Below are 15,925 nucleotides of genomic sequence, written 5' to 3'. Positions count from 1 at the left end.
GTTGTTGAAGACTCGGGTGGATCGTTTCAGAGAGGGACAGGCACAAGCCGACCCCGCCGCCGAAGCCAGCGTCGCTGGTCGCCGGCCAGTACGTCTATCGGGACCTGGCCCTCACGCCGGAAATGTACAATCAGCTGAGGGGCCTGCAGAAGAAGGCCAAGGATCTGAGGCAGGAGGTGCGGAACCTGAGGCGCATGTCCCAGGCACAGGCGCATACCGTGCGGGAGACCATCCGGGACACGTTCATCACCATTAGGTACCGCGAGAAGGGATTCTGGGATTTCAATGTAGCTTCAATTAGAGCCTCTAACGTGTATTGGTTCACAGGGCCATGCTACTGTCCGGCGGTGACGCCGCCTGGTCCGCCGGGGACGCGGAGAAGATTCGACTGAGCCGCGAGGAAGACCTCTACAAGCAGGAGATGCTGAGGCTGGAAAAAGATCTGACGTAGGTTTGATCTTTGGGTTATATGAGTTAGGAGGAGAGGCATCGGAGCCGAGCCCGGGTGGCTCAGTGGCAAGAGCAGCCACCCGGAAAGCGAGAGGACCCGGGTTGTTCGAATCCCGGATCCGCCGGAGATTCTTTTTCTCCTACACTTGTTTGATTAAATGATTAAAACACCGCTTCTTTGCTGACGATCCGTCATTTCAGCGAGCTGGAGAGCACTGTGGAGGAACTCCGTGGCAATGTGATCAACAGGAAGACCAGGGTGAACATGTCGGACGTGGAGAACATGGCGTTGATACTGAGCAAGTCGAGGTGAGTAGGTGGGCCATCCAATGGGATTCCTAGGATCCTGGGATTCCTAGGAACCTCCGTTTGCATTCGCACTTGGCCTTTCTTCCAGCAAAACGGTGGCGGATCTGAAGGTGCGGTTCCCGAGCCTCCAGGAAGGCATGAAGGGGCTGCTGAGCTCCGAGATGGAGAAGGTCGTGCGGGAGGAGAAGTTCCTGAAGGAGGAGCCGGAACGGCTAGAGTCCGCGCTGAGGCGTTGCAAAAAGCTCACCGGCACTCTCGTGACGCTCAAACGGTACGTAACACTCCTCGCGTCCTCTGCTCTGTCGGGTGCTCGGGGTGCGTGACGAAGGTCGGGTATCGAGACGAAACGAAACGAACGGGGTTCGGTGTCGACTAGTGGAACGTGTCTGTGTGTTTCGCAGCTTGGCGTCGGTGCAGGAGCAGCGATTACCAAACGCAGCGAGCGTAGACGCCGAGGAGACGCCGCCGGTGACACCCACGTCTGCCCAACATTCCAAGGTAACGCTTCATTTGCCCCGCTCGCTCGCTCGCTCGCTGTCTTCTATTTCTTTTTCACTTTCAGTTTCTCTGTCTATCTCTCTCTATATCTCTGTCTTTCTCTGATCTGTCTATCTCTCTATCGATCTATCCGCTCCCGTCTATTTATTTGTCCAGCTCCCTCGATACTCGAACACCCGAACACCCAGCCCTCTATCCGGCTCCGTCCCCTCCAGTCCCACCGACCCCGATGCATGGAACCTCCAGGATCTTACCCCAGAACGATCCCGATCCAGTTTGTCGCGCTTTGAAAACCTCTGCCCCCTTCCGAGAAGGAAGAGAAAAAAAAGAGAAACATTTCGATTCGCGGGGAATTCGACGAACGGTCGCGGACTTGTTCCGAGGTGTTTCCGAGCTCCCTTCTTCGTCGCTGGTCGTGTCGCAGAATCTTGCTCGGCGGGACGCGACGAATGATACGCGGATCCTCCGCGTCTATCGCTAATCTGCAGCCGATACGCGTCACAGCACAGGCGGCACAGGCAACGAGCAACACTTTCAGCTTGTCACCGCACCGCGTGGTATAGTTATCCGTGCGAACTAAGTCCTCCCACCCAGAGTCGCGAGGAAGTCGGTGTAGCATCGTCCACTTCTGAGCGCATCTTTGAACCGAAGCGCCGGTAAACACCACTAATCCACGCTTTGTAGATCTCTCTTGGCCTAACCGAAGTACATTGAACCATTGTTGGTATCTTGCAGTGACGTCTGTATCAAGTCCGACCACCGCTTACCCCCGTATCCTATTATGCTAAACAGCGCATGCAACGAGTGACATAGAACTTTGTCTACACATGTCTACATATCTCTATACATAAACTATATCTACGTACATACTTACTCTTTGTAACCGTACACGTATACGTAACGCGCCACCCACTTACATACACGTACGATGGCACCTGAGCCGCCAGAAGTGGCGAGGAATCCTTTGGACAGGAGTCGGGTTGCTCGCGGACACGTAAAGCTGCTCGGGAGTATTTCAATATTTCCAAAGCCCCGCGACCCAGGGTCGCTGGTAGTCGGACCCGTATCTGCCGCCGCTCTTCTCACACACGAAATCTAATGTAAACCTTTCCTCGAAACGGGACGGAAGTAGCTGGTTGCGAGGCTTTTGCGCCGCAGGATTGGGGCGGTAACGAGGGTCCCCGTTTCGACTCGGGCTAGCCGATACAATCGCGCCTCTTCTTAGCCTCTCCCTCCTCCAAGCGATAAAAAGACTACGAAAGAGAGGCGACTCCAGGCGACGCGCCCGACGCCTCTCGCGGATTACTTCTCCTCCAACTTGTGTCTCTTGTGTGACATGGACCCCTCCACCCTGATCAACCCCCCACAACCAATATTTTCAGTGTTTGCTGTGTCCCGATAGTATAGATATTTTTTATACATTTAGCGTGGCATGATGCGACAAAGCCGGCGCCCGGTCGTCGGCGCTCGACGGCCGACCGCTCGTGGCGCTGCGTTCGCGCCACGAGCCACGAGTGCCGACGACCGCCGTTTGTCGAGTCATTCTCAGTGTTAGCTGTGACTTAAGGAACTAACGGAAATCCGCGTCGCGACGGGACACGAACTGTGACGGGCCCAGTGTCTCGTTCGCTCTCTTCATTTCCGCGCGTCGATCTTTTGTACGCGCGCGCGCGCGGGGGGCGAGGAACGGAGGGCGGGACCCTCTCCTTCCCCTCGCTCGCGGCTCCTCTGCTCTGAATGACTCTCGAGAATGCACGAGCGAACCGAGAGGCTCCGTCGGTTCTGACACACGTCGTGCTCGATCTCTGTCGCGAGCGAGATGCCTTTACTCTCCGCGCGCGGTGGGGCTCGCAAGCGACGCGGCTTGCGGCAAACGAGAGCTCTCCTCGTTCAGAGGCTCGGCTGTCTCGCTGATTAACCGAATATATTTCTATACATATATATATATACCTATCTCTCTCTTTTTTCCTTTTTAAATAATGAAAAAGAAAAAGAAAACAATCTATGAACGCAGGTTACAGGCTACAGATAGTGAAAATAATATTAATTTTTTAGTATGGCTGGAAGTGGAGTACTAACTTCAAGGAGGCCATACAGACCAGTCACGAGTAATTTTTTAATGATTCATACTTATAAATTATTAATTATTATTATTATTATTATTAATTATTCTACTTATTATCATTAACTATTATTATCATTATTATTATCATCATTAATTATTCTGTACTATTTTATATACTATATATATATCTATATATATGATCATACAAGCCACCCCCAACACACACTCGCATAACATTCACATTCACCCTCTCTTTCTCTCTCTGTCTTTCTCTCTCTCTCTCTCTCTCTCTCTATCTATCTATCTCTCTCTCTGTCTCTATCTCTGTCTCTATCTCTCACACGTATACACTCACGCATCACACGTACACATATGTTTATACATATTATATATATATATATATATTCTTTTTTTTTGTCGGTATGATGTCTGCCGCACAAGTCCGTCATACTGTTCGTAACTGTTTCTCCTTCACAACGCTCGAAGCATTCTGCCAAATCCTGAACACGCTCGGCGACAAAACGGTCCCACACCCTCGTTCACGTTTTGGCGGGATCCTTCGAGGAAGCTCGCGACGTCACGCGATACATGCTACCATACTACCCATTCACTTGAACATCGATTCATCGCCACCAACCCCACACACTTCAAAATAACGTGCTTGCTCCGAGATCGATATATACATCATTTTCCACGCGGGATCAAGCGGGCTCTATCAGTCGTCGACGCCATTCCGTTCACTCGCTGTGCTACGAGACTGCCTTCCCCCTTCACCCGCCCGACCAACGTCGCGCCATATACTACTCAGCATCGAGGGTCCCTCTACCGCGCGTCACGTTGTTGCCTTGCATCTTACCGACACCTAGAGCTTTTTATCGTTTCCCCCGCTACCTCCCAGCGCTTCCGCGAACACACAGTACCGCAGAACACCGACGCGTGTCGACGGAGGGCGCGCGGATCACTTTCCGCCCGAACCTTTTCAACGCGCGCCCGATCCTTTCTCGCTGTGCTGCGCGCTCTGACACTTCGCCTTCTCGCATAAGTATACCTACTACTTACACCTTGTTATACTTTTTGTACCCCGCGAGGCATCGCTCTCTGGTACGCGCGCGCTCTCACGGCAGTTCCGCCACCTAGCCTCGCCGATCTCCCGTCGATCGGTGCCGCAGTCGTTCTAGCAGTCGAAGCACGCTGCGCGGGCCGTTTAAACGGATCGGCCAACGGATTAGGGTCGCGAGATCCTCGTGACCCTAATCCCAGCCACCGAAAGTAGTCGCGACCTCGCCTCGTGAGGACACACTCGCTCCAATCCATTTCTTATAGTAAGGTGTGCCATCACCCTCGCCGCCCCCAAACCCCCACCCCAACCCGCCTCACTCTCAACCCCTATGACCCTGTTCTCGACACACAAGGTTTACATTGGATTTCCCGGGGGACCAAGACCACGACGAAATTGCACGTGATCATCGTCGACAGCGCAGATATCAGCTCGCCACATCCCCCAGCCCTCTCATCAACCGCACCGTTACCGAGAGGATAGAATGTTCTCGGAGCTATCGATGATTTTAGAGAACCGAGGAGGATCGTGGCTGTTCTCCAAGCAGAGGGGAAAGTCGTGCAGCTTCTCCTCTGCTTGAGCGAGGACTGCGTCCCTCGCGGTCTCCAGGATCGTCCACCTTGCGATCTCGACGCAGGAATCTTTTTGTTCCTTTTTTTTTTTAAAGAAAATTCGAGCGCTAGTCCGTCTTATAATTTCGTACCCGTCTGGGCATTCCCTGGCACTGTCGATCGCCTCGCCACCACCTCACCACCTTCACCCACAGCACGTAACTTTCACCGGCCGCACACCCTCGGTTTTTTGGTCATTCGAGTCTGCGTCTCGTCACGTTGCTTCCGACCATCGTATGGAATTGGCTCGCAGCTGGTCGCACCACCCTCCCCCGCTTCACCGTCCAAACTTCACCCGTCCAGCCCCGGACGTCGACGGGTAACGTCGATCGCGACGTTGTTCGGCACATTTGTACGATACACGGCTGTATTTTGTGAATTACACACGTTCCTCTTCTCTTTTTCTTCCTTCCTCTCTCTGTCTATATCTTTCTGTCTGTCTGTCTCTCTGTCTGTATAACCGCGTGCATATAACGGACGGCGCGCGCGCGCACGCGTGTACGCACGCGCCCGCGTGCGACACGCTCGCCTCTGTCTCACTGTCGAGTCCGTGACTATTCTGCCGCCTTACTATAAGGATTGGACCGAAGGTTGTGTTACTTTGATTTCCGCCACCATTTCCGTACATTACTTTACCGTATACCTGCTCTGGTCACTTCCCGACAACCGACGAGTCGCCCGCGCGCCGCACGGGGCGCGCTTCCTCTGTGTATACGTAAAGGAATGTATATCGCAGCATGCGGCATGTGTGTGTGTTGCGCGTCGCACGCACCCGCTAAGTGATTCTGTGTGCTTGTACAGTGTGTGCACGTTTTGGCCCGAGTGTAGCGTGTAGCGTTGCATGCCCGTTCTCAAAGCTTCGTTTCTATCGCCGAAAAGACGCGAAGCAGCGCGAGGCGTCGCGTCGGTCGCCCGAGCGGGGCCTGGCTGTGCGACGCGAGCCAGGGCCCAGCCTGTACCGCGCGGCTCGGCACCGCTCGCGGGCCCGGCGACGCCCAACGCTGGCTCCCCTTCTTCGTACACAAGACCGACAAAAGAGAATACGGATGAGACGAGTATATGGGACGAGAGTCGCGGAACGACGACGCCAGGCTCGTCCCTATTCCCCGACAACCGAAACTCGACACACTCGCGTCTCCGTAGCGGCCGAGCAACGGCGCCCAGCAAGTCTGATTTTGGATTTTTGATTTTTGGTTTCTCTGTTTTTCTTTTTTAAGTTGACTAATACTGGACAACAGTCGATGCCAAACGTAAAAGAGCCCCAAACGAGTACTGACTTGTAACACGCACAACGCACGCACAAAACGTATAACACCCGACCGCAGGTAACTATCTAACGGAAGTAATACGTATTCTATTACAAACCATTCAGTTTACTTTCTCATCGACTCGCATCGAATCGATCGACATATGTCTCCGGGTCATCCTCTTTTCGTCTTCTGTCTCTTTCTCTATCTCTCACTCTCTCTCTCTCTCTGTCTCTGTCTCTCTGTCTCTATCTATCTCTCTCTCTTGCTCTCTCTCTCTCTGTCTCTCGTTCTCTCTCTCTCTCTCTCTCTCTCTCTCTCTCTCTCTCTCTCTCTGTCTCACCAGTGTTTATTTTTGTTCGATCACCCTCACGCTCTAGCCACCCAACTCCACCCTCAGCCCCCGCCACCCACCCTCAGTCGCCAACCATTGTCTCACCGGCATCTTGCATGCGAACACATTCGCGCACATTTTACTATTTTACTGGCATGACGTAGACGGTAAGCGAACGTTCGTCCCCGCGACAGCGGTGCGTTCAGTCGAGTCATCGTAGCCGATCTTGCCATCATCACACGCGACCAGTATGTACATCTTGAACATTCCATGGGCTCTCGATGACGCCTCGACGCACCGACCCTCGAGGGCGCGCCTTCGACGCCGCCAGAAGCGGCTGGTCGCCGTTCTGAGCACACACCGCTTCTCTTCTCACGCATCCCGCGCACACCAACTTCTGGCGAGCGTCCGAGGGCCCGTCGGGGCCGTGCTCGCGCACGGGACCCACCCCTGGACGAGCCTCCGACGGGACTCGTCTCGCGAGGGACGAGGAAGCATGAAAGGAATAGGGAAAACGTTGGTAATCGGAACCGTAAACGTGTGGACCGCAGGCAGCTGCCCCTGTGCCAGCGGAACGCACTGTCGTGGGGTCAGCGAGCGTCATCGGGGGAGGGACCCACCCTCACGAGCCATCCGCCGCCCATCAGCAGCGTCCGGAGAACGCACTCGACGCTCTGCTAGACGAGCTGCAGACATTCTCGAGGCCGAGCTCGCAGCTAGGCCACGTAGCCCCGGGGTCCACGACGATCCTCGCTGATCTGGGAAGATCGGGGAGCAGGGAGGTTGGTCCCGTGGCCAGCGCTGCCTCTGTCCGTCCGCCGAGCATCTCTGACATAGGACGAAAGGGCAGTGTCGATTCATCCAGCGGTGTGCTGGCTGCTGCAGCGGCTACTCCACCACAAACCGCGGGAGGCACTTTGCGCAGACTTCACTCGTATCCTTCCAGCTCGGACACGGACACGTCACCGCCGATCGCGAGACTGCAGGTCTCCCTGCAGGAGCAGCCCAGTCTACCGGTGCTGCCGCAGGGCTTCGTGCCCGGGCAGAAGCCGCCGGTACCGGAGAGGAACGCGGAACTGCTGCAACTAGCCACAGCTAGGAGAGTACCGCCGCCTCCTCCGCCTCGTACCAGTTCCAGATCCCCCTTGGCCAGTCCCACCAGCCCCCAACTGCCTCCTAGAAATCACTCTTGTAATCTGCAAAGCGGTAACGCGACGCTGCGCAGACCGCCCGCTAGGAGCACCCTTCCCGTGAAGGAGGGCAAGCCCCCCATGGCTCTCCCCGCGGACGCGAACACCGGCGTGGCGCCCACGCTGGAACCAGCGTCTGTACTCCTCAACTCCTCCTCCTCCCAGTCGTCCGCCGTGCTGTCCACCAGCAATTCCAGCTCCTGCGAGAGCGTGAACTCGCAGGAGGGCCTGCAGAACAAGAAAGGCAGGCAGGAGCAGTTGGAGCAGCGACACCAGGAGCTGCTGCGCAAGCAGAAGGCGCTGCAGGAGCAGTACGCGCGACTCCAGCAGCTGCAGAGAAACACAGCGGGCCTCACCACCGTACCACCGGCCCCGCCTGATCTGCTCAAGAAGACCGGCTCCGAGAGCAACCTGCTGGCCAAGATGGGCCTAGGTCTCAGCACCGCCAGCTCCGGATCCTTGACCAGCCTCACAGCGAAGTCAGCCTCGCAGGAGGCCTCCGTGGATGGCAACCAATTGCGGCAAGAGGACCTCGAGCTGCAGATCGAGAGCGGCAGCGCGAAGATCGTGAACTCAATGGCGGCCGCGGGGGCCATTATCACCACCACACCCTCTACCGAGTCCATCGTTGGACAAGCCCCCACCGCGAACTCCATATCGAACGCCCCGAACATCCTCACCGCTGGCACGACCGCTACGACCACCAGCAAGATCTATGAGACGGATATTCTGTGACCGAGAAGCCGCTCCTTGATCGACTCCACCGTCAGCAAGGTCGCCGAGGTCGTGCTCGCGAGTTAACGTTCCCTCGAGCCAGACTGTCCGCGCGATGGTCCAGGGAGAGACTCGCTGACCAAGAAGGTAGAAGTCTGGGGTGACGTGGTATCTTTATCGACCGGGCTCGAGTCCGGTGCCCAGAGGGCGCCAGGCGCGACGAGCGCGACCTCTGGCGGCAAACGGTGTCGGTGACTTGGATAGACGAAGGAACGGTTCCGCGGTAGTGGGAAAGGTCGACGGAGTAGATCGACGGGCGTCGATCGAACAGTAGAGAGTACAGCGTAGAGAACGTAGCGAGTCACGCGTAATTTATAATATCGATTATCATAATTAACGATAATAGTATTAATAATCGTAATGGTACCGCGCGAGGGGACCGTCCGCGTCTCCCCGTCCCGATTTTACAAGATTTAGGGAGGAGGTACTTGGCGTCGGAAGTCGAACAGTTCGTAGGTCTGAGCTCCCATCCTAGAAATCGAGGCGGCTCGGGTCCTCGGTACGCAACGATTGTGCCAAAAGGTGTAGGGAGATAGAGAAAGTGTGGGACGAGGGGGGAGGGGAGGAGGATGGGGAGTATCAAATTCTCAACGACCGCGTCCTCCGCATTTTCGACTCGTCCCTCCGTTTCTTGTTCCGAAAGGAATCGAAGTATTATGTACTTGCATATATGGATACTTACTGCGTCTACGACAGAGGAGCGAGAAACTTCTATATGTATGCATATAGAATTTCTATATAAATGAGTATCTAAGTGGATAGTTAGGTAGATAGACGGGCGGCATTATAGCAACGCGTCGATATCGTTAAAGAGCGCCCACCTCCCCGCCCAACCCCCCACCACACGGGAACGACGGTCTTCGAGCATTCCCGAGTATCATCGCTCGCACAAAGCGCACTTCGCGGACCTTCGAGAAGAGAGCCAGGAGCACGATATATCCTGCTCGCGTATCACCCTCCCCGCCCATAATCCACGGTATGAAAGGTTCGTATGTTTCTAGGTAGCTTTAATTAAAGGAGGAAGACAGGGAAAAAGAGTCCAAAAGGCGTGACCGATACTACGTAGATAACAGTCGAGCGAAAATGCGAAGGAGAGGAGCGAGGCCAACGGTGTGTCGCTTCGAGGACGCTGCGAGAACTGGTCGATTAATCTTTCGATGGACAGAGGCAAAGGTTACAAGGAACATTGCTCAATATTTACTGAATCGATACGCGCACCTTGCGCTGCATACAGTACCAGGCGCCCCGCGGACGTCTCACGCTACAGATTCATTCCTACTTCGATTAGCCGATCGATTAATTCGCTTGAATCGCCATCAGTTCGTCGGTAGAGATTGTCGAGGATCTCAAATTTCTGTCGGCTCCTGCGCGACCTCAATCCACCGTGTTCAGACGGTTGTGTGAAGCTGTATGGGTTGCTGGATCCGCTGCGATCGCCAGATGGGAGATTTTGGAGTGTCCGTGCTTCCCAACGATCGACAGAAATCCGAGATGTATACACGTACACTGGCACACTGACACCTATATTATAATAATCTATACACTCGCATACTTTGCTTGGAGAGGCCTAATAGCCGATAGATTTGAATCCTGCGTGCATTCACTTCGTTCGCCCAACACCCCCTTTCGTTAGTTAGCGCGCGTGATCCTCCCTCTCTCTCTCCCTCTCCACGTTTCTTTGATCGTCCCGCTCGAGACACGTAGTGCATTTAGCGAGGAGTCTCGTCTATGGCGCTCCTGTTTATTTATTTCCCACGTACACACCACGAGAAACGCATCTATATGGAAGTAATAATAACATATTTAACGATAAGAGTAATACGAAGTAAGATATTGGATAAATTGTCGGTTGATCGACGAGTCGGAGACGGACGGTACGCGATCCCAGACGAACAAGCACTTTGCGCTCGACTTTTCATCGATCGAGCCTGTATATTGTTCCATTCACGACAATGTAGGTACTTACCACACGATCTCCAGCCCGCGTTGCATTTGTACAAAGCTGCTTTCTCTATCGATGCACCCTCCTCGCTCTGTTTCTCCCAACCCCCATCCCTCACCCCTTCTCTCCTTCGTTCATCCCCGTTTATTTATTCCAGGTACCGTGTTACGTTACTTTCGACGCGTACGTCTCACCCCCGCCCATCCCAGTACCCAAGTGAAACACGCATTCTCTCGAGAGGCGCGAAAGAGAGAACACCTGTCGGCCGCGCGACGCAAAGCGGGACCCAAATGGAATATATATTCTGTTTTATCCGTAAACGTTTAGCCAATTTATCGATATGTAATGTTTCCCGACGATCCTGTACGCCAAATCGAATTGACTTGTTACATTTGTAAATGTTTGTAAGTACTATCACGTAATAAAATAATCGATTAATTAATCATCGAACTTGTCGTGACTGCTGCGAGGAGGACCTGCGGTGTTGGGAAAGGTGGCCGTGAGGAAGCTGAACGCCAGTCGTGACGGAAATTCAGTTCAATTTATTTCACTGCCTCTGGCTGAGCCGCGGTCGCTTCCAGCCCGTGCGCCTTCTTTATACCCTCCTCCACTTCCTGCTTCTCTTTCTCCAGCTTCTCGTACATCAGAACCGCGTGCTCCACGTTGTTCCGCCGCGCGGAGTCCAGTTTCGCGTAGCGATTTATCAGCGCGGTACTCCCCTCGCCCTCCACCGGCGCTGCTGACTTGGCCTCGGGGTGGATCCTGTGGTAGAGCCTTATCAAGGCCACCGCTTCGTCTATCCTGCCGCCTTGAATCACGTCCACTAGCAAATTGTCTATGTCGCCCTGCCAGGCAAGGTAGAACGCCAGAGGGCCGAAGTGCCGCGTGGAGCGCAACAAGTTAAACTTCTTGCCCGCGTTCACGCAGAAGTACACTTCCTTAGTGATCCTGTCGTACTCCAGCTCGTCCGGCTCGAACTGCGTACACGCGCGATCCAGGATGAACTCGTACTCTTCCCTGTCTAGTAGATCCTACAGGAGCAAGTATAGTTTACAAAGACACACCCTGCGTTGCTTCAAAGGGAACATACTTTAGAGATACTACCTTGAAGTAGGGATCGTAAAACATTTTCGGCACGTGCAGCTCCCTGCCAGGGATAGGGAAGTATACTTGGTTCATTCGGTTCCTTTCTACTTGGTTCACGTGTCTTAAGCTACCATCAAGGTCCCGTACCACTATCAGCCTGTTTCTGTTGCACCCTCCGTAAGATATGTCCGTGAACACGTACTTTGACTCGTCGTAGCCTTCCAATTCAGGGGTCTCGGCTATTACTTTCGCCGTATTCGGCTGGGTCTTAACAACCGGCGGCATCTGAATGCGTGTGTCCACTTTGGCGATAGCCTCCTTCCGGAAGTCCTCCAGCTCCTGGTCTGTCATGAATTTGAACTCCGGGGGGGATAACCTTGTCCCATCTTTGCGCACCCTGAAGGCACGTTTGTAGTCGATTCGAGTCAGAGTTTTCAGTATCTGTTGTACGTCTTTACTGAAAAACAGTGGCGCGGGATCTGCTGATTCTGTGAAAGACATGGGTGGTAATAGTTGGTTTGCCTTGTGGATATTTCATTGCTGAACAGTCGTTTGTTTAGATATGTAAATGCCACGTTTAAGTTCCAGAGATTTCATGCTATTACAATTCTACTTGGTGTGTAAGCAAACTTAACCTATACGCCGCAGCAATCCACGAGAAAGCGACTCACCTTCTTGCTTGGAAGTTGTCGAGCAGAAGCGACAGCTCCAGGCCGAGCGTTTGTAAAATTCTCTTAGAAACAAATTCGTTCGACTGGATATCATTGTTAACAATTGCAGGCTTGGGCCGCAAACTTAGACCGGTTTCTACAGGTTTCTGGCTCTTTAACTAGCGGTGCCGACTTTTCGAGTCCAAAGTCTCCATCATTTTGTGTAGGAACATTTGAGACTATCGTTAATTAACCCCGATTAACCCCTTAACGACACACAAAATTTTAGAAAAACGGTAAAAAGTTACAACCCTTTTTTATGTTTCTATTTTACTATATAAATGTTTATAAACCGGGATGAAACACTATTTTCGAAAGAAGTGTTCAATTTTTATTCTATCGAACGTAACATTACGAGGGTGGAATTTTTAGACTATTCGAAAGAATACCTTAAAAAAAAATTTCCTATTGTACATCGATGGCTTACAATTAGTGCACACATATTGTATGTCCACTTTTAGCGTTTTTGAGAAAAACAGGTTCAAACATTCAATGGTAGTTTATAATTACATAAATACTTTTTGCATTATTGTAATATAGGTATCACTGAAAGTATGTAATTAGTAGTATAAGTTAGAATCTGCAAAATTATAATAATAACTCGACAATAATGCTTGGAAGTTGGACATGCTATTGTAACCAAGTACAGAGGAGGACATACTATACTGAATGATATTATATAAAAATGAATGAAAGGAATAATACTGGAAATAATCTCACTTCAATATTATATTTATGTTTAAAGTAACAGGAATAAAAAAGTAATTCGCGGTAGATATAGGAACACTTTAAATTTTTTTTATTTATTGTTACATTTTTCCAAGACTATTTTCATCCAGTAACGTCTCCGGAGGGCAAATCAAAGAGCGAGAAGTGGCGCAGATGTTTCGAGACAGTGACTGTTTAACGAAGAGACTCAGAATTTTGGAGCGCATTATTCCCTTTACTAATATATTTTCATACGTGACAAACTGTTGTAACGTTTCTCCCATGTTCAATAATAGACAAGTCAAGTTACTAAAAATATTTTTCAAGTTACTAATATATTATACATTTCCTATGTACTTTACTGATATGTTAGTAGAATTGTACAGCGTTGAGATGTATTTTACATGAAATAAAGGGGAATTGTCTTAAATTAGGAAGATAATTATATTCTTTATATGTTTTGCCTGAAATTAGTTGTATTTTCTATAATAGACAAATCTATTTGTTGTATTTTCTATAATAGACAAATCAGATTGCTAAAAATATTTTCTTCTTGTTACAGATTAACCTTGGGAACATTTCTCGGTAGACAGGATTGAGGAACTTTAAGTGAGACAAATGATGGAAAGCTGATAGTGATTTTATACATAAAATGAAGTGAAATTATATATTTTATACTTAATAATAATACAATATTAATCAGCATTCATTTCTACATACTTATATTAATTTATTGTAACACTGTAAAAGCCTTTTCTGCAAATAAAGTGGGAAAAACTTGAAAAGAACTGTATTATTATTTAGAAATACCTTTTACATATTCCTATCCAAATTCCAAACCTTTGCAGCTTCGATTCGCAACTTTAAAGGTGACGCCTTTGAAACTGAAATTCAGAATACCTCTTTTCGCTTCATGTTCTCCTGATACCTGGGCCAAAATCTGGCAAAAATTTTCAGAACGCACAAAATAGGGCTTCGTAACAGGAGAACATGATGTCGAAAGAGGTGGCACTAAGTAACGTCTTCGGAGAGAGAATCGAGGATGCCTTCGAAGCTGAAATTCAGGATACCTCTTTTCGCTTCATGTTCTCCTGATACCTGGGCCAAAATCTGGCAAAAATTTTCAGAACGCACAAAATAGGGCTTCGTAACAGGAGAACATGATGTCGAAAGAGGTGGCACTAAGTAACGTCTTCGGAGAGAGAATCGAGGATGCCTTCGAAGCTGAAATTCAGGATACCTCTTTTCGCTTCATGTTCTCCTGATACCTGGGCCAAAATCTGGCAAAAATTTTCAGAACGCACAAAATAGGGCTTCGTAACAGGAGAACATGATGTCGAAAGAGGTGGCACTAAGTAACGTCTTCGGAGAGAGAATCGAGGATGCCTTCGAAGCTGAAATTCAGAATACCTCTTTTCGCTTCATGTTCTCCTGATACCTGGGCCAAAATCTGGCAAAAATTTTCAGAACGCACAAAATAGGGCTTCGTAACAGGAGAACATGATGTCGAAAGAGGTGGCACTAAGTAACGTCTTCGGAGAGAGAATCGAGGATGCCTTCGAAGCTGAAATTCAGGATACCTCTTTTCGCTTCATGTTCTCCTGATACCTGGGCCAAAATCTGGCAAAAATTTTCAGAACGCACAAAATAGGGCTTCGTAACAGGAGAACATGATGTCGAAAGAGGTGGCACTAAGTAACGTCTTCGGAGAGAGAATCGAGGATGCCTTCGAAGCTGAAATTCAGAATACCTCTTTTCGCTTCATGTTCTCCTGATACCTGGGCCAAAATCTGGCAAAAATTTTCAGAACGCACAAAATAGGGCTTCGTAACAGGAGAACATGATGTCGAAAGAGGTGGCACTAAGTAACGTCTTCGGAGAGAGAATCGAGGATGCCTTCGAAGCTGAAATTCAGAATACCTCTTTTCGCTTCATGTTCTCCTGATACCTGGGCCAAAATCTGGCAAAAATTTTCAGAACGCACAAAATAGGGCTTCGTAACAGGAGAACATGATGTCGAAAGAGGTGGCACTAAGTAACGTCTTCGGAGAGAGAATCGAGGATGCCTTCGAAGCTGAAATTCAGGATACCTCTTTTCGCTTCATGTTCTCCTGATACCTGGGCCAAAATCTGGCAAAAATTTTCAGAACGCACAAAATAGGGCTTCGTAACAGGAGAACATGATGTCGAAAGAGGTGGCACTAAGTAACGTCTTCGGAGAGAGAATCGAGGATGCCTTCGAAGCTGAAATTCAGAATACCTCTTTTCGCTTCATGTTCTCCTGATACCTGGGCCAAAATCTGGCAAAAATTTTCAGAACGCACAAAATAGGGCTTCGTAACAGGAGAACATGATGTCGAAAGAGGTGGCACTAAGTAACGTCTTCGGAGAGAGAATCGAGGATGCCTTCGAAGCTGAAATTCAGAATACCTCTTTTCGCTTCATGTTCTCCTGATACCTGGGCCAAAATCTGGCAAAAATTTTCAGAACGCACAAAATAGGGCTTCGTAACAGGAGAACATGATGTCGAAAGAGGTGGCACTAAGTAACGTCTTCGGAGAGAAGTAGAAGCCTTGAGCGAAAGTCGATAGAGTTTGAGAGTAGTGAATGGCATATTTAAAGTAGTGCTTTAATGCGAAGATTTTTAAAACCACTCTGCGTGGAAGGATCTTTTTAAGTGTTCTTTTTAGCATGTCTTTTATATGGGATTTGGAATAGGAAGGAGTAAGTAGAGCTCGTTAAATAAAAAAACTCTTTTACCACTTAGCTGCAATTTATTCAAATAAGTGAAATGCAATACAATGAAATGTTACAAGTGTAACTGGGTTAGGTCTGGGTTAGGGGAGGGTTAGGGGTATCCGTTAGGGATTTCTCCACGTAAAAAAAAAAAAAAGGTCTGGGTTAGGTCTGGGTTCGGCTGAAGCAGTATCAGTCGAAAATGCAG

The 15,925-nt window shown here is 50.2% G+C and overlaps 2 protein-coding genes and 1 long non-coding RNA gene across 6 annotated transcripts in view; 2 read left to right on the top strand and 1 right to left on the bottom strand.

Annotated features, from left to right (window-relative positions):
• Positions 1-10,922, top strand: part of LOC143376878 (uncharacterized) — a 92,242-nt gene extending 81,320 nt beyond the window's left edge. For 3 of the 4 annotated variants that reach the window (XM_076827636.1, XM_076827638.1, XM_076827637.1), the window contains 6 exons: positions 31-256; positions 328-447; positions 652-759; positions 848-1,030; positions 1,161-1,257; positions 7,123-10,922. In XM_076827636.1, coding sequence (XP_076683751.1) covers positions 31-256; positions 328-447; positions 652-759; positions 848-1,030; positions 1,161-1,257; positions 7,123-8,496 — 2,108 coding nt within the window. In that variant the 3' untranslated portion in view covers positions 8,497-10,922. Of the gene's footprint in view, positions 1-30; positions 257-327; positions 448-651; positions 760-847; positions 1,031-1,160; positions 1,258-3,312; positions 3,366-7,122 lie in introns of all 4 variants that reach the window. The other variant, XM_076827639.1, reaches the window with a different exon arrangement.
• A 74-nt stretch (positions 10,923-10,996) lies between these two features.
• On the bottom strand, positions 10,997-12,447 carry Mrps22 (mitochondrial ribosomal protein S22). Its single transcript, XM_076827663.1, has 3 exons — positions 12,235-12,447; positions 11,582-12,051; positions 10,997-11,508 (listed from the first exon to the last, which is right to left on the bottom strand). Exons 1-3 carry the CDS (start codon positions 12,326-12,328, stop codon positions 11,020-11,022), a joined length of 1,053 nt encoding a protein of 350 aa, XP_076683778.1. The 5' UTR covers positions 12,329-12,447; the 3' UTR covers positions 10,997-11,019.
• Positions 12,448-12,515: 68 nt separating this feature from the next.
• LOC143376892 (uncharacterized) lies at positions 12,516-13,769 on the top strand. Its single transcript, XR_013087188.1, has 2 exons — positions 12,516-12,768; positions 13,544-13,769. It is a non-coding gene; the product is annotated as an uncharacterized LOC143376892 (long non-coding RNA).
• Positions 13,770-15,925: the final 2,156 nt, after the last annotated feature.

This window comes from Andrena cerasifolii, chromosome 15, assembly GCF_050908995.1.
Source record: "Andrena cerasifolii isolate SP2316 chromosome 15, iyAndCera1_principal, whole genome shotgun sequence".
NCBI classification, from domain to species: Eukaryota; Metazoa; Arthropoda; class Insecta; order Hymenoptera; family Andrenidae; genus Andrena; species Andrena cerasifolii.
This window is presented reverse-complemented; position numbering and strand designations above follow the sequence as displayed.

Excerpts from the sequence above, each read along its gene's own strand:
- Mrps22 (XM_076827663.1), bottom strand. The coding sequence starts at position 12,328 with ATGATATCCAGTCGAACGAATTTGTTTCTAAGAGAATTTTACAAACGC. Across the intron at positions 12,052-12,234 it reads GACAACTTCCAAGCAAGAAG|AATCAGCAGATCCCGCGCCA; the intron begins GTGAGTCGCTTT and ends TGTCTTTCACAG. Across the intron at positions 11,509-11,581 it reads TTTACGATCCCTACTTCAAG|GATCTACTAGACAGGGAAGA; the intron begins GTAGTATCTCTA and ends TTGCTCCTGTAG.